The sequence below is a fragment of the Kogia breviceps genome, chromosome 13 (assembly GCF_026419965.1).
Source record: "Kogia breviceps isolate mKogBre1 chromosome 13, mKogBre1 haplotype 1, whole genome shotgun sequence".
Taxonomy (NCBI): domain Eukaryota; kingdom Metazoa; phylum Chordata; class Mammalia; order Artiodactyla; family Physeteridae; genus Kogia; species Kogia breviceps.
Genome location: NC_081322.1, coordinates 3,432,002 through 3,457,985, shown reverse-complemented (window position 1 = coordinate 3,457,985; position 25,984 = coordinate 3,432,002). Strand labels below are relative to the sequence as shown.

The window sequence follows — 25,984 nt, the reverse complement described above, 5'->3', positions numbered from 1 at the left end:
AAGCCTCTGTTGTATTCTTGCTGTCAGTTTTGCTTTCAACATGTCATTTGCTCTCTGGAAACCTGACTTTTCTTCTTCTGCCTGGACCCCCACACTAACGTGTTCCAGCTGTAACATCCTTAGATTACTTATGCCACAGATTTTACTGCGTTTTGAAACTGAACTGGAGTACAATGGCTGATTTCACTCTTTTTTGCATTTATTTACGGAGCTGCATTCTAGGGAAATAATTCAGTCAGCAAAGATATTTGTTTTGCACAAAAAGTGGTCATTTCAGTCTTGAAACTAGTTCATGTTGTTATCACAGAAAAGGAAACCGTTTTTTGTTTGTTTGTTTGTTTGTTTTTCAGAATAGTAGGGTTCAGAGCTGTTGCTTATTGATAGGGGAAGGGCAGTTGCCATAGCAAGCTGACAGCCTCTGGAGGGAATGTGGTCATGGCCTCAGGCATCCGGCAACCCACCCAGTTTGGAGAGCCCCTCTGAAAAGAATTTCCTTTCATGGAAATCGAATTACTGAAATAAAGAGTTGAATTTCTGTAGCTCAGATGTGTCCGTAGGTTCGTGTTGCACACTTACTGTAATGAAAAGCAGTGCATTTATTAGTTGTGTACATGCACAAATGAGACCTAGAAGGACACATCAAACGGTAAACCGCTTGTGACTCTGGATGACTTTGTTTTTTGCTTCTTTTGTTTTGCACATATTAACTTATAAGAAATAAATTTTTTTTTTTTTTTTTTTTTTTTTTTTTTTTTTTTTTTTGCGGTATGCGGGCCTCTCACTGTTGTGGCCTCTTCCGTTGCGGAGCACAGGCTCCGGACGCGCAGGCCTAGCGGCCATGGCTCACGGGCTTAGTTGCTCCGCGGCATGTGGGATCTTCCCGGACCAGGGCACGAACCCGTGTCTCCTGCATCGGCAGGCGGATTCTCAACCACTGCGCCACCAGGGAAGCCCAATAAATGTTATTTTACAAACCTTAAGAAAAAAGGATTTATAATAAGCACAGTATATGGGATTTTCTTCAGGAATGAGGTTCAACCTATTGCATGTTCGTTATTCCCTAAATAGGCTCTCAAACACCCAAAGCCACCTTTACTCTTTTTTCACGTGAGCCACAGAGCTTGAAAGCCATTTCAACAAGATGCTGATCGAAAGTGTTTATCAATACTTGGGGCATTCAGTGAGTGTTCTTAAGTGGAGGAAACTCGTAGCATGTAGAAATCTGCTCAAGCTGTGCTGAGTGAAACAAGTGACTTAATACTCTCATCTAATCCTCATACAACAGTAACAGAAACGGCAGGCGGTGGGGTCTGCCTCCAGGATTGCTCGCTGGGCAGACTGATGTGTGAACGCTGTATTTACAGGACCAAAACCCCGCGACATTTGCTCTGCGGCTGTGTTGAATGGTTATCAGTTTGGCACGTGGCGTGATTGTTTTGGAGAGAGAATAGACACTTCAGATTTCCTTTTGGCAATTCTGGAGTCACTGAAATACCTACTGCCGAAGCGAATCATATGAACTTAATTAGATTTGCTACATCATTAGCATTTGAGGAAACCTAAGGAAAATCCTTGTGGGTTGGTGATTGGTTAGGTCACATAGAAAAGCACGCTTATTGAGGGGGCTGGGAATTGAAAAAGGTGAAATTCTAATGCCTCGTAACCCAGATATATTCTCTACATAAATCATTTTTTAATCCAGCTGTCAAAGTGATACTTTCCCAGGGATGACCGAAATGCTTGTCTCAGACCACCGGGACCTCTCTGCTTCCAGGCACAGGAATGGACTCCTCTGCCCACGGCCAAGTCCCCTTGATGGCATGTGTGTGTGGGCAACGAGCTTTACACGTATAGTGAGAGCTCATGGCTGTTTAATAGACATCCCAGGGCCAGCTGGGCAGGCTGTGCCAGTAACCACTAATTGAAGTTGGCAGACCTCATACCACACTTAAATTTATATTTTAACTTTAAGGTGAACTGCATTGCAATGTACTGTCTGTTGTTTTCATTGCAGGAAAAGAACTTAATTTTCTTCCCAAAAGGCATTTCTTTAAATGCTCCAGAAGTTTTCTTCTGCACTTCGGATTCTGCAAAGTGACTTAATCGTGGGGAAGAGCCATAAAATATTTACTGTGCGGAGAGGATTGCATTTCGTGTTCCAATTTAAGTTAAGGCTAGGATACAACCTGTAACCTATGTTTATTGAAACGGTTTTTCTAATCTATCAAAAAGCCGTCACATTCTTTATCAAATGAATTAGCCACCTAAGTTCATCTAGATGTTACCAGCGATAGGGAAATAAATGAAAGCAAGCAAATTTAATTTCCTGGTGAAGCACTTGAATGATTTTTTTTTTTTAACTTTTAGAATAAGAAACTTTAAACAGCCTATGGTACAGCCTACCATAGATTGAACATACAGTTTTTCCTGAAACTTCAGGATCAGCCTCAGAACCCCAAAGTGGCAGCTCCTGTTCTGCACTCAGTCAAGTTGCTGGTAACTAACTAGAAACAAGTTCAGTCTTGTCCCCTACACATTCCCCTCCGTGTCTCCCCAGTGAGTACATAAAAGATGCGAAACATATCTGCCCGAGCTTAACCTCCTGTAACTCTAATTAAACAGACCCATCTATTCCTCCCCGCCCCCTCCAAGGCACTAAACTGCTAAGCTTTTTATTAAAATTGAAAAAAAAAAAAAAATCTTGATTGAAATTGACATAAAGCGAGCAGACAGTTTCACCAGTTTCTCTTTCCCAGATATAATGGTAGCCCAGGATACAAATTTTACCTTGTATCCAAGCAAGACTCTCTTACCCACTTTTAAAGCCTTGCAGCGCTCTCAAGGGTAACCAGGCCAGCCGGTTCAGGTACCGCCAGGGCTGCACGTACCTGTGTGACCTCGGTCACCTCATTTAACCCTCATCAGCCTGCGCACCTCACTTGCTGCCACCACCTAGGCTAGTTGAAAGGATTAAGGGAGATGATACACGTAATTATACTTGTTTATTATTAAAGAAGAACATCTCTTGGTTACTCTTCAGTGAATCTCTGGCTTTTCTGTTCTCTGTCTACATGTACATACTCCTTTTCCTGAACCTGTAGGCATGAGGACAAACACATTTTTTTTCCGGTAGCTTCCGCGTTGTTTCTTAGGATATTCATCACGCGTTGCTTAAAGACAAAATTATTTTTCTGTGTCCATGTGTGCTTGTGCATATCGTTATCTGTGATATGTGACAAATAGGGAATCTCATGTGATCTCTTTGGGGGATCAGTGCTATGTGTTTTAGCCTGGTGCCTAACTGAGGGACCTGATTAAATTTTTATATAGTTCATCTCCAAGTAAGGAGATAAAAAATAGTAAGTAAATCCTCTGGTCCATTCAAATAAAATATGTGAGCATCCCCTATGTATAGAAACTATATAAATATAGTTCATCAAGATGTACTAATGAACAGTATCTCTGGGCATTTCTAATATTAAATTTTTGCACTTGACTATAAAAGTAACCAGAACCAGGTCTCAGTTACTAACTATGCTTTCATTAGTGTATCTGTGGTTTAATCAGGCTTATTAGAAATTTGTCCACACTGAGCCTACAATACAGACTTTGTGAGAATATGTGCAGAATTGGGTTCATCTCATCGGCCTCCAATTTATACAAAGTTGGAAGTAGAAAAGGGGATTTGCATTATCCCCCTAATTCTCAAATATCTCTGGATTCTTGAAATTTCAACATGGAAATGTGTGTATGCAAATGTATAGACATTCAACCTGAAAAGCTTCTTTGCAAGAAATATTAACCAACTGTAAAGGTCGAAGCATACCTATGTAAATACAGTAAAGAAGAAAATATATTTTGGATTCTGTATCATATTTTTATTGGATGCAGACCATAATTACAATGGCTAGATTTGTTTTAAGGAATAGGTTAAACTCATCATATTAGCAAAAGTTATCTGCAAATAAATCATGAGAGCTCTTATAGGCCTTTTCTTTACTCAATCAGAGATTCCTGCCAGAAGCTTGTTTGCTTTGTTAATTTGTTCAATTATTAAATTTTGAGAATGCTACCACTACTGGGATCTACTTAACAAGTTTGGGAATAAACCTCCCTATAGCCTAAAACATTTATTTCTGTGCTTTTCTTATTAAAATTGCAGTGATCTGGTGAACAGAATTAAACTGCTGAAAAATAACTTGGTCTGATTTATTCATTCAGCAAAACCAAGCTTAAAGGCTGTGTTGCTATGACACCCAAGATTAACTTAAAAAAAAAAGTATGCTTAATTTCAGTAAAAACATTGACACATCTCTTTTGGCATTATGTAGATAAAATAAAGTTGGTTTTTCCCTTTTCCTTGATTTTTTTTTTTACATTTAGAAAGTTGTTTTAGCATTCTTTTAAACATAAACTAGAAATTTAACGTATTTAAAGAGTAAGAGAAAACAGTAAAGAAAAACCCATTATACTGTAACAAAAGAGTATCATTTGTAAAATAGCAAATATTTTAGCCCTCTTCTTTTTTTTTTTTTTTTTTTTCTTTTTATCCAGCTTCTTAAACTTTTTAGGAAGATGGTGCCAGATGGGGGAAATCACTCTATTCCAGTAGTTTCGTTTTATGATTTGTCTTGAAACTTAAAAAACTAGGTTGCAAAATTGGGACAGTGACAAATCCTACTGGAAGTTTTCTGAGTGCAGGTTCAATCCCCCAGACTCTAAAAGAACATATTTTCTATGCCATGAAACAAAGGAATCATCAGGTCGCTTTAGCTAGAATTGATTCCTGCGTTCTGAGCACCATTTGGTGTTGCGAGAATACTATGCAAAGAATTTTGTTGCAGAACAAGCAGAAAAATCGAATGCTTTGTAGGATCATCAAAAGTTGCTTTACGGGAACATTTTAAATTTCCTAGTGCCAAGCAAAGCAAAAATCCTACCTTACAGAGAGCGATTTGTTCATGAGACGACCCAGTGCTGCTAGTTGCTTGTGTTTATCATTATGCATTCACATTCTAGGGAAATTCCACTTTCCAACTTTGCTGCCGTGTGGATGCTTTCTTCTATAGAAAGAATTTTGAACTATAAAATTTGAACAGCTTCGGCATCTGTGGAAATTTGAGAGCGTTGCCTTTTTTTTCCCCCCCTCTCTATTGAATGTAAAGTGGTTTAACAAAAGCATTGTAGCCACAGTACATATTAAATGTCCAAATTTGCACATAGTGTATCTCAAAGGAATTTAGACTGTTAACTTTTTAAACCTCAGAATATCTTTGGAGACTGATAGCAGCAAATCAACAGGATGAGTTATAGGAAGGTTTAATGAAGAAATGTGGTTTTTTTTAGCTTTCAGTTGAAAATGGTGAGGCTGCTTCAGGTCATAGCCCAAGACTGTATCTGGGGGAAGGTTTGAAAACAGAACCAAACCAAAGTGGTTTGGATGGGGTGCTAGTTTTAACTTTGTGATTGCTAATTTAATGTTTATGAAAAGTTAAAATGAGTTAATATTTGTGAAATATTTAGTACAGTCCCTGGGCCAAAATGGGCACTATGTACTTTTTTAAAAAGTGATTTCTGATAAGATTATAAATTATAGAAAGAAGTTGTCACTTGCTTTCACTTATTTCTGATTTTTTAAAAATAGTGAAATTTATTTATTTAATAAATTATTGACTTTAATGTTAAGTTTTGATTTTAAAATTTGTTCTACCTCAGTTTCTACAGTAACGTAGAATTAATGTATAGAGATTCATAGATAATTTTATATTAAGATTTTGTATATTCTGACACAGCTGTTGAATTTGAACCATGAATCATTTCTATGTATATTTTAATATCATTCTCCAACTTTCTGTTAGGTAGCCAGACTGTATCCAGGGAAACCCATTTAGATCAGAAATAATATTTCTGTCTAACTTCAGAAAAGAGGCTTCCATTTTAAAAATGGGAGTTTGAATTTAAATGACTATCGTAACTCAGAATTCAGTTCCATTCTTTAACTAGCTGAAAGAAATCTTGGAAAACAAAAATTGTACCAAATTGCCAGTAATTTGCATTAAAGAGGAAGAATTGGACTTTTTTTTTTAAGTCAGCAGGCATTGAACTAGTGAAGTTAAGTAATAGAGATCTTAGCTTTTAATTTAGTCAAGAGTATGATTATAAACGAAAGCTTTGCTGAAATAATTGGGATTGACTATAATGTTTTAGGTGCTATACAAATCCGGATGAAATTATATTATTCATATACTGTCTTATTTAGTTATATTGTTTCAACTGTGTCTTAAAAGTGAGAGACCTCATATCAGCAAGTGTTTGCATCTCACGTGCATGGTGTTAGAAAAATAAAATAAACATAGCTGTAATGATGGGGGAAGCATCCTATTAGTTTGGAGATAGATTAAGGACTCTGCAGTCTGAAGAATAAATTTCATAGGTCTGTGCTATATACAAGATTGGTGCAGAAGTAAAATGTATATTTCAAGCTCTGTTTTAAAAACACAATACATTCTGTTTAAACTATTAGCTTAAATGAAACATTTTCTTTTACATTAGTAAAGTTGTATTTATTTAATTCAGCAATGAAATTAATTTGGAGTTGCTGGCACAGTGCCTTCACAGGTTTCTGTGACTCATTTGTCATTCAAGACACCAGCATCATTTTTTCCTCATCTGCTGAAACATGTTTTGGCCGTGGGCAAGTGTTCATGGTAGATTTAAAACAAATTTTCTCTGATAATATTTGGAAACTGGGTGATGTCTAATCTTAGGTAAATAACTAGGACTAATCAACTAAAAATCAAAATGTAAGTTCATGGACTTTAAAGCTATCAAACATGCATCATTTCGGTGTATTAATTTAGTTTTTCTCATAATATTTTGGTTTAACTCTTGCTCTGCTCACTATGATCCCTAGAAAAGAATTGCATTTAGAAGCAAAACCTGTTGTTTATTGTTAAGTAATAACTAACAAGGACTAAATGGTATTGGAATTTAGGTTTAAAACTTCACAAATCACTTAAAGCTATTTCTTAATGTTTTTCCTAGAGAAGAAGTGATAACTCTATGATCCATGTGTCTTGTTCAGTGCTTGTTACGTTTATAGTTTAATTTACCCTCACTCCCAACGCCCTCTTAGAAACAAAATGTACTCTCCTAGTTTAAATGCAGTATGGTGGCGTAATAATTATTATGTGATATAACCCGGTCCTTTTTGTTTGCCAAGTAATTTAAAAATCAGTTTTCTGAGTTATTACTTTGAAATTAAGTTGTGGACTGATGTATCTCATTATTCCAAGAAGGAACATAAAATCTGGATTTATCAGATAATCCTATAGGCAATGTATTTTGACTTTGATGGGTTTCTCATTGTAGTGACCTGCATTTCTGACTTTCCATTAAATGTTTAGGAAAATTAGTTGAACAGTTTTTCAGGAAAGTGAAAGGGGTTCATCATCCTGTGTCAACTCTAAGAAAGTAGGAACATATATGAAAGACCTAAATTTCCTTATCTCACTTTAAACTTCACAATTTTCCAACTCGAGACGCTATGTAGTCTTAAGCAATGGGCTGTATCCAACTTTATGTCATTAGAAGGACTGAAAAAAAATGATTCCAAAATTGTTCTTAGAAAGAAATCTGAGTCTGAAATTGCCTTGAATTAAAAAACAAAAACCAAACGACTGCTTTAAAAATAAATCAAATGGTATTTTATGGGCTTTATTCTTGACTTTTTTGAAGTGTGTGTGCCTCGATTATATTCAGTTATCTGTTGGGCTCTTTTACTTGGAACCTTCCTGTAGCTGACTGACAGGCTACTTTTCTATAGTAGCAATGCTTGGAAATAAAGTTCTTTCCGGGGGAACGGGGGTGGGATGGGGTGGATTTTTTAACCGTTTCTGGAGCTTCTGACTTCCTGCTCTGGCCACACTTATTAACCTGTCATTCTAGGCCCAGGAACTGGCAGTAAGTGTGTAGCCTCCCTGCTCCTCACCAGGGGGCAGCACCAGATCCTGCCTTTCACTGGATGCAGCCTGGCTCCTTCAGTAACTTCAGTGGTCTCCACCCTCCTTCCTCACCCAGCACTTAAACTTGTTTTGGTATTTTCTTGCATTTTTTTGAGGCTCAGTAAGTGTCCAATAAATGGTAGCTCTCAGGCACTGTGTTACAGTGGATGTTACTTCTCAGTGTGGACCGTTCTATATACCAGAATCTTGTCTTCAGTGATGATTTGGGCTATCATTTCAGATACCTTGTGTTTGTTAGAACTTGAAAGATCTTAAGAGGAAAACAAAGACCTAGCAATTATTAGGTCAATTATACTTCAAAAACAAACAGACAAACAAGCTCATAGAAAATGAGATCAGATTTGTGGTTACCAGAGGCGCAGGGGTTGGGGGGAGGGGGAATTCGATGAAGGTGGTCAAAATATACAGACTTCCAGTTATAAAATAAATAGTACTAGGGATACCCTGTACAACATGATAAATATAATTAACACTGCTATTTGTTATATATGAAAGTTCTCTTCACAAGGAAAACGTTTTTTTCTATTTTGTTAATTTTGTATCTATATGAGGTGATAGATGTTCACTAAACTTACGGTGATAATCATTTCATGATGATCATGTGAGTCAAATCCGTATGCTGTACACCTTACACTGATACAGTGCTGTATGTCAATTACATCTCGGTAACGCTGGAAGAAAAAAAAACCCTTGCAATTATTGGGCACTATGGTATGTCAGGCATGAAAGCAGGTACTTCTCGTAGGCCGCCCAAGCTAGAGATGCAAAATGGCACGGTAACAACAGAGTCACAAAACAATAGAATGTCACAAGGACAGATGGGTTAGAAGTGGATTTATTTAGAGAGAAACACACTCCACAGACAGAGCGTGGGCCGTCTCAGAAGGTGAAAAAAGGCACAAGGACAGAATTTGGAATACTCCTCTTTTGCTGTTGACTAAACAGAGCCTTGGAGAGGTTAAATCCTAGTAGAAGAAAGATTCCTTTCAGATAGCATTCCAAATTCCATGCTGTATCAATTATGTTATACAGCCTTGCCATAAAAACAAGAAAAAGATTTGTTGAGAGTGACCGTAGCCACGCTGCGGAATATGCCGGAGGCTGATTTCACTGATGTGACTCCTGTGACACGGTGACAGGAGGATTTATGGCTGACGTCCTTAAAGCTTTCATGGGGGAATGAGGCTAAGTGTTGAGACGTCCTGAGCGATCCCATGAAAGCCCTAACTTATATACATGTACATACACAGGTAATAACATATAACCTGTATTACATTCACCAAAACATACGGATAAATGCAATACTTAATGTTTTGTGTGATGAGGACTGTTAAGATCTACTCTCTTAGCGGCTTGCAGATTTGCAATACAATGTTATTAACTTCAGTTGGTATTGACTACGCTGAAATTTTAAAGCCTGTCAGTAATATTTTGTCTTAATCATGGATCCTATTTTATTAATTTTTATTAATTTTTATTTTCATCTGCTAGAAAATTTACAGGATCTCTGTCGTCTGCAATTTCTCCAAGATACTTAAAAATTTATTTTGTTTTGTTACAGAAAATTGGCAAATAGAGAATTTTTCTTTTGCCTGGGTCAATGATTTTTATTATTTGAAATTGTTATTTCACATTGTTTGCTTCCTTTTCTGTTTATAACGTGCATAGCAACCCAGATGGCTAATACAGAAACAATTTGAGTTATGCTTCTTTCAATTATTTAGGCTAGCCTAGGAGTTTCCTGGTACCCAGGACCATCTGTTTATTGCTCTGTGTGTTACCTTCATGCTTAAGTGTGTGCTTTCAGCTTTTTCAGGTCTTAACGCAGACCTTCCTTATATACACGGGAAAGGCTTCTTAGACCGAACTTAACCCTTTTGAGGCTCTGTTGTAAAACCTTAATCCCAGCTTGCCTTCCGTTTTATTTTTATTTTTTCTTGTTACTGCTGTTCTCAGTAGTTGTGCTTCAAAATTTGCAGAATGAATGTAGTCAGGTTTGAGTCTTAACTTGGCTCTGTATGTAGCTTGTCAACCTTGGGCAAGTTCCTTCACCTTGGTTTCTTCATCTGTGAAATGGAATAGAATACCTACCTCAGATTTGTTAAAATGTTTAAATGAGATAAAATACAACTCATTTAGCACCACACCTGCTACATCATAAGTACGGGTTACTATTATTATTATTAACATATTTTGGAAAGAAAATTCTCATGCTTACAAAAAGACATATGCAGAAGTAAATTCAAATACCCTATATTAGAGTTTCGTGCAAGGGTCTTTTGGAAGGAATATCTGTTTTTCTCAAAGCATCTGATTATTTGTACCACAAGCACAGTATATGTAGGTGTTACTACCTGATTGATTTAGGGTTTACTTTCAGTTCTTCTCATTGGATCCAAGGTGAAACTTTGGACCATGAATAGCTAGAAGGAAGTTTCTCCTGGCACCTGGCTGGGTTCTCTTCTGTTGCCGCCGGTTACATGTTCCACTGTGATTTGCTTTGTAACCTCACCGTCCCATCTGTCGTTCCGTGTGGATTGAGCCCGTCCACATCCCCAGGAAGAGAGACCAGAAACTGGTGCTTCTCATCTTAGCCCCTGTGCTGGAGACTCCTGCAATCCTCATGGCAACCCTGTGGGTTAGGTAACTGTTTATTCCGAATTTTATGCAGATTAATAATTCTGAGTGTACTTATGTGACCAATGCAAAAGAAGAATATGATGAATCTGGATTGTTTCGAAAATTCAGGGCATATGGTTGCTATAGTTATGGTATCAAAATGTGGTATATGACCAAGAGAGATACTTTGTGCGGGAGTAATCTGGTACATTGATCTGTAAATCTGCCAGTGAGTTTCAAATATTCCTTTTTCTGCGTGTGTGTGTGTGTGTGTGTGTATGTACAGCTTCTATACGAAGAAAACTGAGCTTGAACAAGGATACCAGTTTTAATGGTTGCCCAAAGAAACATGTAGTCACACATAAATCATTCATATGTGAACCAGTTCAGTGGGAAGTAACTCTGTACAGCTGCTTGACCCAAACCTCTTATTTCCAGTTGCTTTAAAAGAAGTTTTAACACAAGTCCTTGGGAAGAATAACATGTCTCTTTAATATACTTTAGATAGCAAAGCGTTAAAACTTCATACTGTTTCCATAGGCTAGGGTATATCCTTATAAAACTGAATCATCTATTCTTGAATTATCTTCCATGATTTTTATAACTACTTTTAATATATTTATATATAGTAATTTATAATAATTTAATTCCATATACCTTACAGTAATTGTTTCCAAATTAAGAAAATGCTATATATAAAATCACAAATTTGTGTTAACACAAAATAGGAACTTTTATCCACATAAGATGATTCTTCTTTTTACTCTTTACTTTTATATCAGTGCCAATTAGTTACAAAAGCTCCAACAATACATATAAGGTACGAGTAGAGTCCTCTGTCACTTCCTTGTCACTCCCAGCCTCCAAGGGGGGCCTCTGTTGACAGTTCAAGTGTGAACTCACAGACCTTTTTCTATGCTCCTGCAAACGTGTAGATGTACTCCTGTAGAGTGATTCTCACATTCTTGAGAAATTAGAAGCATTGCTGTTTAAAAATAAATTTTAGTTCGGTGATGTTGGTCATTCTGCTAAAAGGAGTGATTTTCACAAACAATGAAACATCATTTTGTCGTAGGCCAGCTTTCCAGGGAACTGGTTTGAAAGAATACTATTTTATAACAGGTGTAAAATCAAAGGTATTTAAGGGAAATATTTTCCCCCTGGCTTTTCTGTATTTTGCAGTACCCGTGGAGGGTTTGTGTATGAAGAATGCAGTATTCGGGGGAGGTGGAAAAACAGCTCGTGTCAACGAGAAAGTAATAAACCGAGTTAATCCCAAATTGACAATTTAAATCCCTTTAAAATAACTTGTTTCAATCAAGAAACAGTCTACCCAATCTGTCGTCTCTTTTGAGCTTATTAGTGGTGGAATTTCTTAGGTGACTCTTTAAACCTTACGTCTGCAAGGTTCTCAAGTTATTGATGAAGATTTCCTGTTGCTGGGAAAACCAGCACTATTTGGTGTTTGACACTGTAAGTCGCAGTAGTTATTTTGGGGGCAGGGAGAGTGTGCAAATTGCCAGCTGCTTCCCTTTGGAGCCGACTGTTCTATCCCCAGGCCCTTTCTTCCCTGACACACTTGTCACTGGGAGAAATATATACAGAAGATAGGGGCTGAGCATCAGCATTCCTTTAAAAATTTCTGCTCAAATGAAAAGTAAAAATACAGTTAGTAGAATATGTAAGAAAATGTGGACCTTTCCAAAGCATTTGTGACACAAAGCAATGGAGAAAGTGGATGTGTAAACTCAAAGATATGATTTCAGGTAATAGCTGTGAATGGAATATCATTTTCCTAAGAATAGTTTAATCACATATCTCTTTTTAGATTTCTTTTAACTGTCTAAAAATTTTATTTTCAAATTTGAATTTATCACTTGAATAACATTTTTTTTTTTTTCCTGAAGATAACTTTCTACAGGGTCTCCTGTGGTCAGGATCTTACTTTTAAAATAATTAATTAATTAATTTTTTATTGAAGTACAGTTGATTTACTATGTAGTGTTAGTTTCAGGTTACAGCAAACTGATTCAGTTATACATATGTATATATTCTTAGGGATCTTACATTTTTTTGAACCAGATCTCTAGCCTCCTGAAGTTCATAGTCTCTCAGAGAAGATAGAGCAAAAAAAGATGGGCAAAAACAGTGGATTGTGCTGAGTGCAGTGCTGTGGGAGTTCAGGATAGAAGCCTCTCCCTCATCAGTAGTGCAGAGTTGGGGAGGTGCTGTCAAGGAGGGCTTCCTGGTGGAGGTGACTCCCAAGGTGATAGCTGAGAGATGTTCACACATCAGTTGGGCAAAGAGCAGTAGTGGGCTTGGGGTGTGAGTAGCCAGGGGACTGTCAGTGTCTGCAAAACCTGGCTGTGAGAGAGACCTGAACATAGGCAAGTAACTGGTAGTTCAGTCTGGTTGCATAGAGTAATTATATAAATATTTATTGTGAAAGTAATACATGTTTGTCCTATATAAAATTTGAAAAATTCAAGAAACAAGAGAAAACATATACTGTCACTAATTTCAAGCTGCAGAGTTTACTGTGAACATTTGTCATGATTTTGTCATACCTTACATTTATATTTGTAGAACAGCCTGTTTGGTATAATTCCACTTTGTCTTAAGCAACAGATATGTATGTAGGCATAAAATGCATATACATACATGAAAACATATCTTAAGTAAAACTCGGATCAGGCCAAACATGCTATTTGTTACCTGCTTTTTTCCACATTATAATATTATTATAATGCCCTTGGATGCCATTGTATTTGAAAGTGAAATGTTTCATTTCTGTGAATAAAATATTTTTGAAGTTAACCATCTGGATTCTTCTCTGCAGGAAGAATGTTTCCTGAACCTGGAGGCTCCTATATCGAGGGTATGTGGGTACGACACGCCGTTCCCTCACATTTTTGAGCCGTTCTACATCCCAGACAAATGGAAGTGCTATGACGCCCTTCGAAAAATGATCAACTATTGACCACAGGTAAGTCTGCCCTGTGCTTTGAGAAAGCTAGTGAGTGTTCCTCACATTAACGTCCTGTTGATCAAGGAAAAGCCGTCATCCGTGTGTTGTCTTTTCATAAGTGGCAACTTCCAGAACAAAATGTGGATTTCAGAAAAAAAAATGTGAATTTATAGTAGTATGTTTACATTTAATAGAAATATATCAAGCATATGCATTATCTGATTTCTATAAAACAGGAACATGCACAGTTAACATTGAATAATCACTAGATGAAGATGCCCTCTGCTGACTGCAAATATACCTTACCCTGTTGTTCCAACTTTATCCTCATTTCTATATATTTTTATCGGCAATTTAAACTGTTCATGGATAGGGTTAATTTCTGTTATTTAAAGATGGCCCTTCAGGCACCGTTAAATTGGACTCCAGTGATTTAAACTATATGATGATCCCCATAGCATTCTGAAATTTGCCTTCTCCTTATCTTGAAAGATACGTTTGTTGAACAGGAAACCTATTTATTATGTATAAGGGAAATTGTTACTTAAAAAAAAAAAAAAAAATCCAGCTCCACTACCATTCCCAGAACCTTTCTTGGCAGGTGAATGTTTTAAAATTATGGCTAATAAGTGACATTTATTCATTGTGATTTTCTAGGTCATGCTTTTCTGTCCCTCTAGCAGTGTTATTCTAGCAAAAATGAATACCATTTAAAGACTGTTAAGTTAGGTTTCAGGGCTTTAATATAGAAGATGCTATCACCAATACACTGATTTATTTTACCTTTGGCATTTTTGAAATGGTTCAAAATGCGTAGGTAGGGATTAAGTGCTTTACATTTTAATATCTAGGTGTCCAAATAATAATAATACATTTGGAAGAACCATGATCTTTGAAAGGAAAGGGAAGAATAGGTTTTATATAATAACATAGCCCATACTTTTTAAAGATTGGGAAATACTATGATTCTTGAATTCTGTGTATGGGTAGTAAAGCCAGCTCACCTCAAACCAAAGGAGAGATACCTTTACATTTGGGCATGTAGAGAAAATAATGCCCTCCATCCACCACTATGATCTCCACCTTTTTGTAGTTCTATTCTATCCTCTATTCTGAGGATATTGTCATAGGCATTAGTAGGGCCATTAGTCTACATGCCCCAGTATTCTCTCAGACATGCAGAGGTAGACACTGTATTTCTGATGTCCTCTTAATGTCTGTGAGAGCAGCTAGCTTCTACAGTCTCACTTAAGCCCGGTTAGAGGACTTCCTCACTTTTATGTCCACCTTGTTCCTTGCATGGACCGTCCGTAATGGAAAGTCAGGGTAATACTCTGTGGCCATGTCCTTGTTGCTATTTTTAAAGTAATCTTTAGGTGCTGGTTTTAAATTTGGATATGTATTTCTTTTTGAACCTACAAGAAACAAGTTTAGACCTCTCATGAAAATACGGTAAAAGAAGAGTAGCTCCTCTATGCTAAAAGTTACATATGGCATTAAAGAAAGTAGTCATGCAGTTGAGAAAATCTGTATTTAATTCACGGTGGCCAGAGTGTCTATAATCGTTATTGACTTCTTTTACAGAAAAACCGGAAGATTAGGAGTAGATACGGAAATATTTTTCTGAATTTTTAAATATTTCCTCTTCTTGAAAATAGAGTTTTTATGAAATGAACCAACTTGGATATTGGCTGAAAAATGATGGATTAATTATTGTATTCACACATATGAATTGATAATTTCCATTAAGACTTATTTCAGATTAATTTTTAGGAATATTCTGCATGGTAGGCGTATAAATTCCATTTAATTATGTCTAAATATTGGATATGGGATACTATTCAATATAGCAAAAATGAGGCTGTCTTCAGCTTGTGTCTCTTTTTTGTTTTTGCCCTCAGTGAAAAGCATTCTTGTTGCAGAGTAAAAGAGTGATTGTAACTTGTTAATTCCATCTGGATGAAAGTGAAATGTTGAGAAATGCTGATTTTTCAACTTTATTGGATTTGGTTTCATTCTCTATGGCTAAGACGGTTGTATGTTGATGAAACTTCTGGAATGTTTTTCCTCGTTCTTCCCTCTTGTCCCAACGAGGCGGTCTACAGAGGGGCGTGCTCACTTTTTCTCCAGAGCGTGGTGAGGCAGGAAGGATCATCTTTGCTTCCGCTCTTTCTTTTTCTGGGAGGTGGACAGCCTGGGCCTGTCTTTTGTTATAAAATCATCAAGCTTTTGCTGCAGTTTTTTGGTTTTTTTGGCCACGGTGTTGCAAAACAAATATTTTTTCCCATGTCGTTTATATTGATACGTAGCTAAAAAGAAAAACAGCATGAATAGCAACATAAGGAGGAAGCCTCCTTGCTGGGGGCTTCGTCAGGGCCTCTTGTATCTGACTAGGCCTTTCCCGCCCTTCACCATAGTGCAGACAGCGGCCTCAGGGACCCCTTTGCAGAAGCCCTCACCCTCCGGCCCAGCCCTCAGAGGGGGTGCTCTCATCCCTGCCTTCCCTCCCATACACCCAAGAAGAGCTCTTCTCACCAGTTCCAGCTGAAAGATTCCCCCCCCCCCAACGACAAAAATCAGAGAAATAGGGTCATGTAGTGTTTTCCTTTCTCTATAAACACTGGAAAAAATGGACATTTTTTTATGATTGCAAATGTATATATTACTTTAAAACTACAGTTTAAAAAGTTGTGTCCTGTTTATTTTTATCAGATGTTTGGAGGAGGATATGGAAAGTGACATTTGTAGATTGCCAGAGACTTGGAATAAAGTAAAGAAGGCACTTTGTAACAGATTCCAGAGAGCAGTGGCTAAAATAAACAAAGCTTTTGTTAGGGGTAAAGATAAAGCCCTGTCCTTGGTTTATAAATAGAAACACCTGAACGGTAAAGGATGGGAAAAGATGTACTTGTCAGCAATAAGTTTGGAAAAGATTTAGGGAATCCATTTGGCTTATGGTTCAGGACATTCTGAGTTGAAGACGCCAAAACTCTGCATGGACCTTGGCTTTGGGCCTTCCCTCTCCACTGAGGCTCTAGGTGTCCTTGCAGGGAACCCTGTGCTCACACGGTCAGCCCGGCAGAGCAGGGAACGTGTGCTGGTCAACCACATCTGGGCCGATAATGGGTTCTGTTTGAACATATTTGTTTCAGTTGGACTTATTTTTTTGGTTGATATTATTTATGATTTCAGTTGAAGTTACTTGTTTTATTGCCATTGGTATCTTTTTAATACTATTTTAAAAATTCACTTGTTGTTGTAAGAATTTTCCCTTAGTTATTTTATTTTCTTTAACTCTGCTTCCCTTCTCCAGTTAGCCCTGCAACGCCCACCAGTAAATGCCCCCTTCCCTTCCAAAATACAGAAGTTACAGTTCATGCTAAACTCAGTCTGTGGTGCAAGAAGTACATATACATCTAAATAATTGTCTTAAATAAAATTTTCTTTTTACATGAAACGAATTGTTCCTTATTGTGAAAATAAGAAAATTGTGGTGTGCTCCAAGGACAAAGAACAAGATAAACTCAAAGGGCCAATACTGCCTGAACAAAGAGTTACAGGACTTCTATCAGTCTGTCACAATGTGACCATTGCAATGTCCCAGAGCCCTCCAAAGCAGCATGCCCTGTCCCTTTCCCATCCCATATAAGGAAAGACATGTTCCCCATTTTTCTCCCGCTCAGCACACTGAAAGTATACGTACCCTGCCCAGTCAGCAGATGACTTGCAGGTTCCCTGCCTATAAAAACAGACAGGCCAACCCATGCTCAGTGTCGACTTTCCCTGGCTACCAGGAAGTCAGCCTGCTGTTCTTGCAGCGACTCTTCTCTTTGATAAACTCTATCTTCCTTACATTCTGCCTTGTGTCTGGAAATTCTTTTCCAACCTGCGCTCAGACCACAACAAAAATAGCAATGAGAAGACCACTCAAGAGATGTTAAAGGAATTCCAAATTCCCCACTACCCCCAGCCTCAGGATAAAGTCTGCTCCATGTGACAACATGAATGTATAAGTGAATATAATCTTCTATAGTTCCAATTACCCAAGTCCTTTCGCAAAAAAAAAATCACATCTGTGTTCCGTACAACTGATAGATACCATCCAAGCTAAGTAAACAGTATACATTAGAAAGAGAAATGAGGCACAAGAGCAAGACAATTACCTCATTTCAGTCCACAAAATTTAAGTCACAGAAGCTAGAAAAACTCTTGCTGGGATCCTGAGAAGACATCCCACACCGAGAGGGTCCACACTCGGTTTCGTGAAATCTCCTTCCTTGCCTGAGGTGGACTCATGTGGCTTCCAGCTGCTTGGCCTCCCTGCCTCCACGTCTAGAAACAGCACTGCTGTTTGTTTAGAGAACTCCCTCTCCCAGCGCATGTGGCTCTCTCTGGAGGGGCTGCCAGCCCCAGTGCCACCCGGCACCAGCCACAGGGATGGCCCTGGCCCAGGCCCTCCGGGTACCACAGGACAGAATGTCGGGTTTGCACGTGCAGAAGCACCACTTAGTAAGCCTCAGACTTGTCAGTGATGCTAAATTCTAAAAGACTGGTTCTCAAGCTTTTACCAGTTCCAGGTACACCAGGGATAGAAATGATGGGTGTACAGCATGTCGGCACACAGCACCGCCTTAGCAGAGATGCTCAGCTGAGGGGTGAGGACCATGACCCCAGAGCATCATGTTGGCATTTTCACAGAGACGTGAGGTTTGGAGACTCTGACGTGTTTTCCTAGGCCATTGAACTTGGAAAGAAATAGGAAGCATTCATATATGGGCAAAGATTTGGAAACCCTGACATGCGATACCTCCCTGAATATGGTATTTAAAGATATTTGCCAGGAAAATGAGAAATAAAATTAGAACAAGAATGAGGAAATCCTCGGTGGAAAGGACTAGAAGTAAAACTGAAAACACGTTAGATGAAAAGATGTACATCAATAATTGTCATAAATACACTTTTTGTTGTTGTTGTGCCTTGAGGCTTGTGGGATTTTAGTTCCCTGACCAGGGATTGAACCCAGGCCCTCAGCAGTGAGAACACAGATCCTCACCACTGCACCACCAGGGAATTCCCATAAATACTCGTTGTATGTGAAACAAATGTTCTACATTTGACAAAAGGAATATATCGCAGTGAAAGTATGACAGTTAAATTCTTTACATTCTAAATGCGTAGTATTAAAATGTAAGCAAAATCTTATAAATGCAAAAGATATGAACAGAACAGTTGTAGAAGGCTTTGTCACCCCACTTCCAATTTGATACATGAAGTAGACAGGAATAACTAATAGGTTTAAGTCAATAGAAATACATTTTAAACTTTGTGTCTTCATAAACAGAGACTATGTCGCCTTTTAGCCTATACATAGGTGGTTTAAAAAATTGACCATAGGGCTTCCCTGGTGGCGCAGTGGTTGAGAGTCCGCCTGCCGATGCAGGGGACATGGGTTCGTGCCCCGGTCCGGGAAGATCCCACATGCCGCAGAGCGGCTGGGCCCGTGAGCCGTGGCCGCTGAGCCTGCGCGTCCGGAGCCTGTGCTCCGCAACGGGAGAGGCCACAACAGTGAGAGGCCCACATAACGCAAAAAAAAAAAAATTTGACCATATACTGTACTAAGGCACAAAGAAAAATAACAGTAAATTCCCCAAAGAAAAGAGTATTCAGAGGTACCACATCCCACTTAGAAATAAAAAGGCGCGCAGCGAAGTCACTGTGGAAGCAAGGAATAATAATAATTAGATGATAATAATTAGATGATAAGATCACTGATGCACTTCAGCCAAAATTTTACTCACAGATAAATTCATAGGCTTTAAATCTTTTAAAAAGAAAAACTGAAAATACAAGGATGCAAGAATAAAGGAGGAAGAAGCACAAGAAGAATGAGAAGAATAATAAAGTTAATAGCAGAACATTCCAAATGAGAAAAATAAAATTGTAAAATCGAAGTGTTTCTTTTGGTAAAAATGAAAGTTTTCCTTTCATTTTATACTGTCTGTTCCCTATGAAGGTGGAGGTTTTTACATAATCATGATATGAGCAAATAAAGGCTACATAATTGTTGTTCCTAGATCGGGTAACACCTTCAAGGTCCTTCATTTGAGGAGAGGAAATAATTTAGCCAAACCTAATTGTTTATCCAATGTATTGATAAACAAAGGCCTTTGTTTTTAGAATATTTTGTTCCATCATTTTAAGAAAATAATTACTAAGGTCTTGTTTTGCAAAGTCCTTCAGTTTCTTGCTGAGGCCTACTTGGCTACCATAAATATCTTATTTCTATGAATTTTCATAAGATACAGTGACCATTGTCGAAAAAATATTAATCAGTCGATCTAAGAAAGAAATGGAAAATTTTATTCAAGCCAAATACGAGGATTATAACCCAGGAAGAGCCTCTCAGAAAGCTCTGAGAACTGTTCTGCTCCTTAGAAGTCAAGGCACAGTTGTATACGTTTTTTGAGATAGAGGGCTGTACATTAAATGACGTATTATTGACAGTTTACACAATCCAGATCTAAGTGTCATCGTTACAAAATCAAGAAGGAATGTTATCTTTAAGGAGTTATCTTGTTGATGCTACGAGAATGTTGCTGTTGATGGTCGAGCTGGTATTTCTGCCGATGGGGAAGGTTTGGTGGATTCATAATGCAGATACACGATGTACAGTGGGGGGAAGAGAGGAGGCCAAAGGGCAGAGAACATTTTTTATGTTTAAATTTTTCTTGTCTTTCCATAGAATATGAATTTTATTTCACACTATAAAGAATTAGAATAATTTTTAAAAAAATATTTTCTTGATCATTTGGAATGTCTACCTTCTTATTACATTGGGATTTTTTCCCCTTCATTTGTAATTTTTTTTAATTGAAGTATAGTTGATTTGCAATGTTGTGTTGATTTCTGCTGTATAGCAAAATGATTCAGTTATACATATATATACAATCATTTTTATATTCTTTTCCATTATGGCTTCTTATAGGATATTGAATATAGTTCCCTATGCTATATACAGTAGGACCTTGTTGTTTATCTATTCCATATATAACAGCTTACATCTGCTAATCCCAGCCTCCCACTCCATCTCTCCCCCAACACCCTCCCCCTTGGCAACCACAAATCTGTTCTCTGTATCTGTGAGTCTGTTTCTGTTTCGTAGATAGGTTCATTTGTATCATATTTTAAATTCCACATGTTTTACTGGTTCCACAAAGGCAGGGAGCTTTGGTCTGTTTATTACAATTCTGCAGAGCCTAGAAAAGTCCTGGTCTACAGAGGCTCTCAATATGCTGCTGAACAAACCCCATGAAAGGAAATTCAGGCCTATACTTGAATCAGACCTTGTACTTGAAAAGCACTTAGGCAGAGCCTTCTTTGAGTAGTGTAGACATGTAAAGTAATATATTGATAGTATTTGATATACCAGTTATACCAGTTGATATTCTAGACCATCAGAGACATGGGGTTGTATGTCATTTCTGTAGGAATTTCAGGAACAGAAACAGCCCTTCTGGTAGGGCAAGACCTCAAAAGTCCCCAAGAGATGAGAGATGAGCATTGTTTCTATATTTTTAGGCCTATTTCTTCAGATAGATTTCAAAACCATGTATTTTTTTAAGGGGCTCTAAAACAATATTGTGCATTAAACTGTGTCTGCAAATGGACAAACCAGAATAGAATTGCTCATTCAGAACTTCATTTGAGAGTGATGGGATTGTCAGTAATTTTCCTTTGTTTTCTTCATCTCTGTTCTTGTAAGTCACAAACGGAGAGTCACCCTGGCTCGGAGCCGTGCTACCAATGGTCCCATCTTCTGCTTGGTCTGCAGACTTGGGACTGGGCCAGAGGTAGGACACCATGTCCTTGGCCACAGTGACTAGTCAAGGGATGGGAGGTGACCCAAAGCAGCCAATCAAAGCCATTTTCGGGATTTTTCAAACAAACAGATCCGGGGTGATGTTATTCTGGAAGGACCTACTGCTGCCTTCCCTGTAGAGGAAGGCCATCTTCATCCAAGAAAGAAAGGAACCAATGTACTAAGGAAAGATGTTACACAAGCTGGGTCGGTCCCCCCACGGCCAGCTGGCCAGCTCCACTGCTGCCACGTGCAGCCTCAACTTCCTTTCACTCTGTGAGGAATCACCCCAGGATCCTTCCACTTTGTTCTAAATTGGATTTCTGTTGCTTGCAAGCAGAAACATCCTAAATTCAGTCCTTCCAATGCTTTGGAATATCTTCTTTTTGAAAGAAGAAAGTCCACATGTTTTAAATAAAATATACTTCGGGAAAACCTTCCACCCTTGGGACTAGTCTATGTATTGTGCTTGATTTTTTTTCTTACCTACGACATGCAAATTAGATGGAGATAGTGTGTTAATATCAAGTATCTTAGCCATAAAATAAATGAATTCAGACTTTCAGCCTGAAAGTTGAGTGCTGGCAACCTTCCCTTAGGCCAAGAAAATGAGCAGTTCCACAGCATCTGTCTTTTGGAAGCCTTACTCTTTGGAGGCTTATTCACATACAGTTCTTTACTGAAGCCATGAGACCTCAGAACTGTTTTTAAACTTACCCATATAGCCCCAGACAGCCCTTGGGAATTTTCTTTTTTGAAGAAGTTTAATATGCCTGTGGTCAGTCTAATAGCAAATGTTTCTTTGAGAATACTTTGTGTAAGTTCCCCATATTTTCCTCTTTCCATTGAAGCATACATTTACTTACACCCTATTGCATCTTTCATGTGAAATATTTCAAGGAGGTCAGAGAACATACGTGTCGTGACTGTGTGTCTTTCTCCAAATGTAAAAATTGCAAATTACAATTCGTCTCCCCTAGGTTACCCAACCCAGAGGAGAAATTAAATTAACATTAATGGCAACAAGTAGTGTTTTGGGTTTTTTTGTTTTTTAATTCTATCCCAACTGCTAGACAGCCTCATAAAGTTTTCCCTAATTATTTGGGAGAGTTGCTGGAGGGTTACTTGGGCAACCACGTAGGGTCCACAGTTCTCTGGCTCTCGCTTCACATCCCTGCAGAAGTGTCTGCTGCCAGCGGCTACAGAAGGTGCCACAGGGCTTCCCTGGTGGCGCAGTGGTTGAGAGCCCGCCTGCCGATGCGGGAGACGCGGGTTCGCGCCCCGGTCCGGGAAGATCCCACGTGCCGCGGAGCGGCTGGGCCCGTGAGCCGTGGCCGCTGAGCCTGCGCGTCCGGAGCCTGTGCTCCGCGACTGGAGAGGCCACAGCGGTGAGAGGCCCGCGTACCGCAAAAAAAAAAAAAAAAAGAAAAAGAAAAAGGAAAGAAGGTGCCACAGGGCTGCCGCTGCGACAAGGGCCACCTGCCCCTGGTGCTTCGTGCCCCGAAGCTCCCCCGCAGGGATGAGGCGTAGGTGGGGTCGTCTGTGATGCTATTCCTCTTGGGGTCTCTGGAGCGGAGACAGTGCTCTGTGTTCTTCCCGGAAGCAGGAAAATCATCCCCCATTGTGATACATGGATCCCAAGAGAGCATGGCTGTGTGCCCCCAAAATCTCGTGGATATTTGCTGAAACAGACCATGTGCTGTTCACTGGTGACAGACCAACTCCTGTACTTAGAAGCTCTGTCCCTCTCTGGGGCTCAAGCATTGTTATTGGTCTAGTCTAGGTCCCCAGCTCTGAGCCCGGGCTCCTCCGCAGGTCTCCGCGCTCTCTCTGTACATAGAGACCACTGGCCAACCTGCCTGCCTATCCTGCAGGTCAGCCTAAGTGTTAGAGCAGCGTACTTTAGTCCTAACTAGGTTTACTCTTCCAAGAAAGGACCTCATGTCTATCAGATTTAGTTGATGTTATTATGTGCACAGTAATAATTTTCATATAGGTCATGAGAAAATTGCTTAGGAGAAAATGGAATGGCAGTGGTGTGTGATTTATGGTACATCCTGCAAGTAACGATTATGAAAATTATGTAGCGACATGGAAAGATGCTCCTTATATACTTTTAAGCGGAAAAGTCATGGTGCAAAATTCTATGTGTATTATGATTATGACTATTATTATTTATTATTACAACCATTATTACTAAAGATTTTTTTCTTGCATAGGAGTAGAGCATATAGCAGCACTGTTAGAGTGGGGATCATGAGTTATATCGTAATAAAAGGGTAGTTTTTAGCATGCTAATTACACAAACTAATAAAAGTACCGAATATATACTTTACTGAACTGTTAGCAAGTGTTAAACGTTGCATAACCTTCCTATTTAAAACATGGTTTCTAAGCACCGGTACTAAAGAATCTTTTAGTCCATCTGATTACTGCAAGAACCTGAAATAAATAAAATACAATTTTTTCCTTTCTCTCTCAAACTCTCTCTCCCTCCCCCTCCCCCTCACACACACACACACACACACACACACACACACACACACACACACAATGAATTATTCGAATGAGAACGATTCATTAGATAAACTCAGAAGCGAAGACTAAAGAAAGAAATAATTCATCTTCTACAGTACTATACTAATGCCTTTGTAGCATTTTGACCCTTTCTATTATGATTTATAAGTTTATTAGTATTATAGCAGAAAAAAGATGTCACATTCAAAGGTTTTAATTGAATAGAGTTTAATAAAGGGACTATTTACAAAGCTCTGGGCAGATGTAGGGAACCACCAGGAAGGAAAGGTGAATTACCCACGAGCTCACAACTCTCTCTGGGAGGTCATCACCGCGGAGCCTGAAGGGGGGAGGGTCGGAATGGTCCTGGAGCCCGGTGGGAGCGGTGGCCGTGGAAGCAGGGGCTGCCTGACAGGAGCTGTGGCCACAGAGAAACAGGACAGCTGCTGAAACAGCATGGGCGTGGGAGAGAGGAGGGTACATGTCCTGGTCTCTCTCTCTCCTTCTACCCCCTGATAGCCTGTCAGTGCTTCCCTTTGGGCAAATCCAATTTCAGGCCAAGAGGCCAACTAGCTTGGTGGTGGCGTCGCCGGTGTAGCCTCTGCGGAAGCAGAGCAGGACAGAGCCTTGGGGAGTGGATGCAGAGGGGTGAACGGGGACTAACCCCCACGAGGAGCCTCCAGCTACTCCATATCACAGGAGGCACCCCGGGAGGTGCCTGGTGAACTGTAAGCTGACTGTTTTTGAATCTGATGGAAGGTGTAGATCCTTTTTAGTCATGCCACCTTTTCCTGGGCGAGCCTGGGCTTTTGATGGCTATGTGTTCTGGCGGTGGAGATTTTTGGTGGAGCATCTATGCCCTGTCTTTGCAACGATACCGTGGGAGCCCTCAGTCTTCCTGCAAAAACCTGGGCTGTTAGAGCTCTCAGTCTGTGGCACAGCGGCCACGCTGGATGAGAGCTTCCGTGCTGTTTGCCAGCTCACACCTACTGTTCCCTGGGCCCACGCTTTTTCCTTTCATTTTGTTGGAGCGCATCCTGCAGTAGATTCCTTAGAATGTCTTCACGAGAAGCTAATTTCTTGATTCCTTTCTTGTCAGAAAATGGCCTTTCTCTAACCCTTGACTCATGGTTTGGCTGAGTATAAAATTTTAGGCTAAGACACATTATTGTCTCAGAATAGTTAAGGCATTGCTTAATTCTCCTCAACTTGTCTTAAGTCTCTTAGTTTTTTCTCTCAAAATTTACCTCTTTATCAGACCTCTTGGGAAACTTCCTTAATCTTGTCTTCTAATTTTCTACCTGTTAGCTTTATTTTGGCCAACTTTTATTTTCTGATCTCTCTCAGAGCATCCTCTTATTTTAAGGCTGCCGTATCAGCCTGTCTATGTAGTGTACCTGTATATATATGTGTATACACACATATATACAAATATATATACATATGTGTGTGCGTGCGTGTGTGTGTATATCTCTCAGGATATATATTTTGAGTTATTGCTTTTTTAGGAGTTTTATCATGTTCTCCAAATTATATTGTTTCCTCTGGTTTCCATTTGTCGATTTCTTTCGGCTTCTCTTTTTTGTCTTATGTATGCTGATTACCACTTGGTTTTATTCAAGACTGAGCATCAAAAGCTGACCTGGATTGTGACATATACCTGCAGTGGAATATTATTCAACCATAAAAACGAGTGAAATCCTGATACACACAGCAAAAGGGATGAACCTCCAAAACATGCTGAATGAGAGATGGTGGACACAAATAGTCACGTGTGACTCTGTTTATGTGAAGGATCCAGAATAGATAAACCCATGGAGACAGCATGTAGATCAGTGGTTTCCCGGGGATGGGGGAAAGGGAGAATGGGAAGAAAGTGCTTAATGGGTACCGGTAAGGGGGTTTACTTTGGAGCGATGGACGTGTTGTGGAATTAAATAGAGCAGGGGTCCCCAACCCCTAGGCCCCGGGCCAGTGACGGTGCGCACAGCAGGAGGT

At 39.1% G+C, this 25,984-nt stretch overlaps 1 protein-coding gene across 7 annotated transcripts in view; it reads left to right on the top strand.

The window, feature by feature from the left end:
- BCKDHB (branched chain keto acid dehydrogenase E1 subunit beta) overlaps nt 1–25,984 on the top strand; it is a 289,790-nt gene that overhangs the window by 216,200 nt on the left and 47,606 nt on the right. For 5 of the 7 annotated variants that reach the window (XM_067011259.1, XM_067011262.1, XM_059083877.2 and 2 more), the window contains one exon: nt 13,483–13,629. In XM_067011259.1, coding sequence (XP_066867360.1) covers nt 13,483–13,623 — 141 coding nt within the window. In that variant the 3' untranslated portion in view covers nt 13,624–13,629. Of the gene's footprint in view, nt 1–13,482; nt 13,630–15,195; nt 17,069–25,984 lie in introns of those variants that run through there. The other 2 variants (XM_067011258.1, XM_067011260.1) reach the window with 2 other exon arrangements.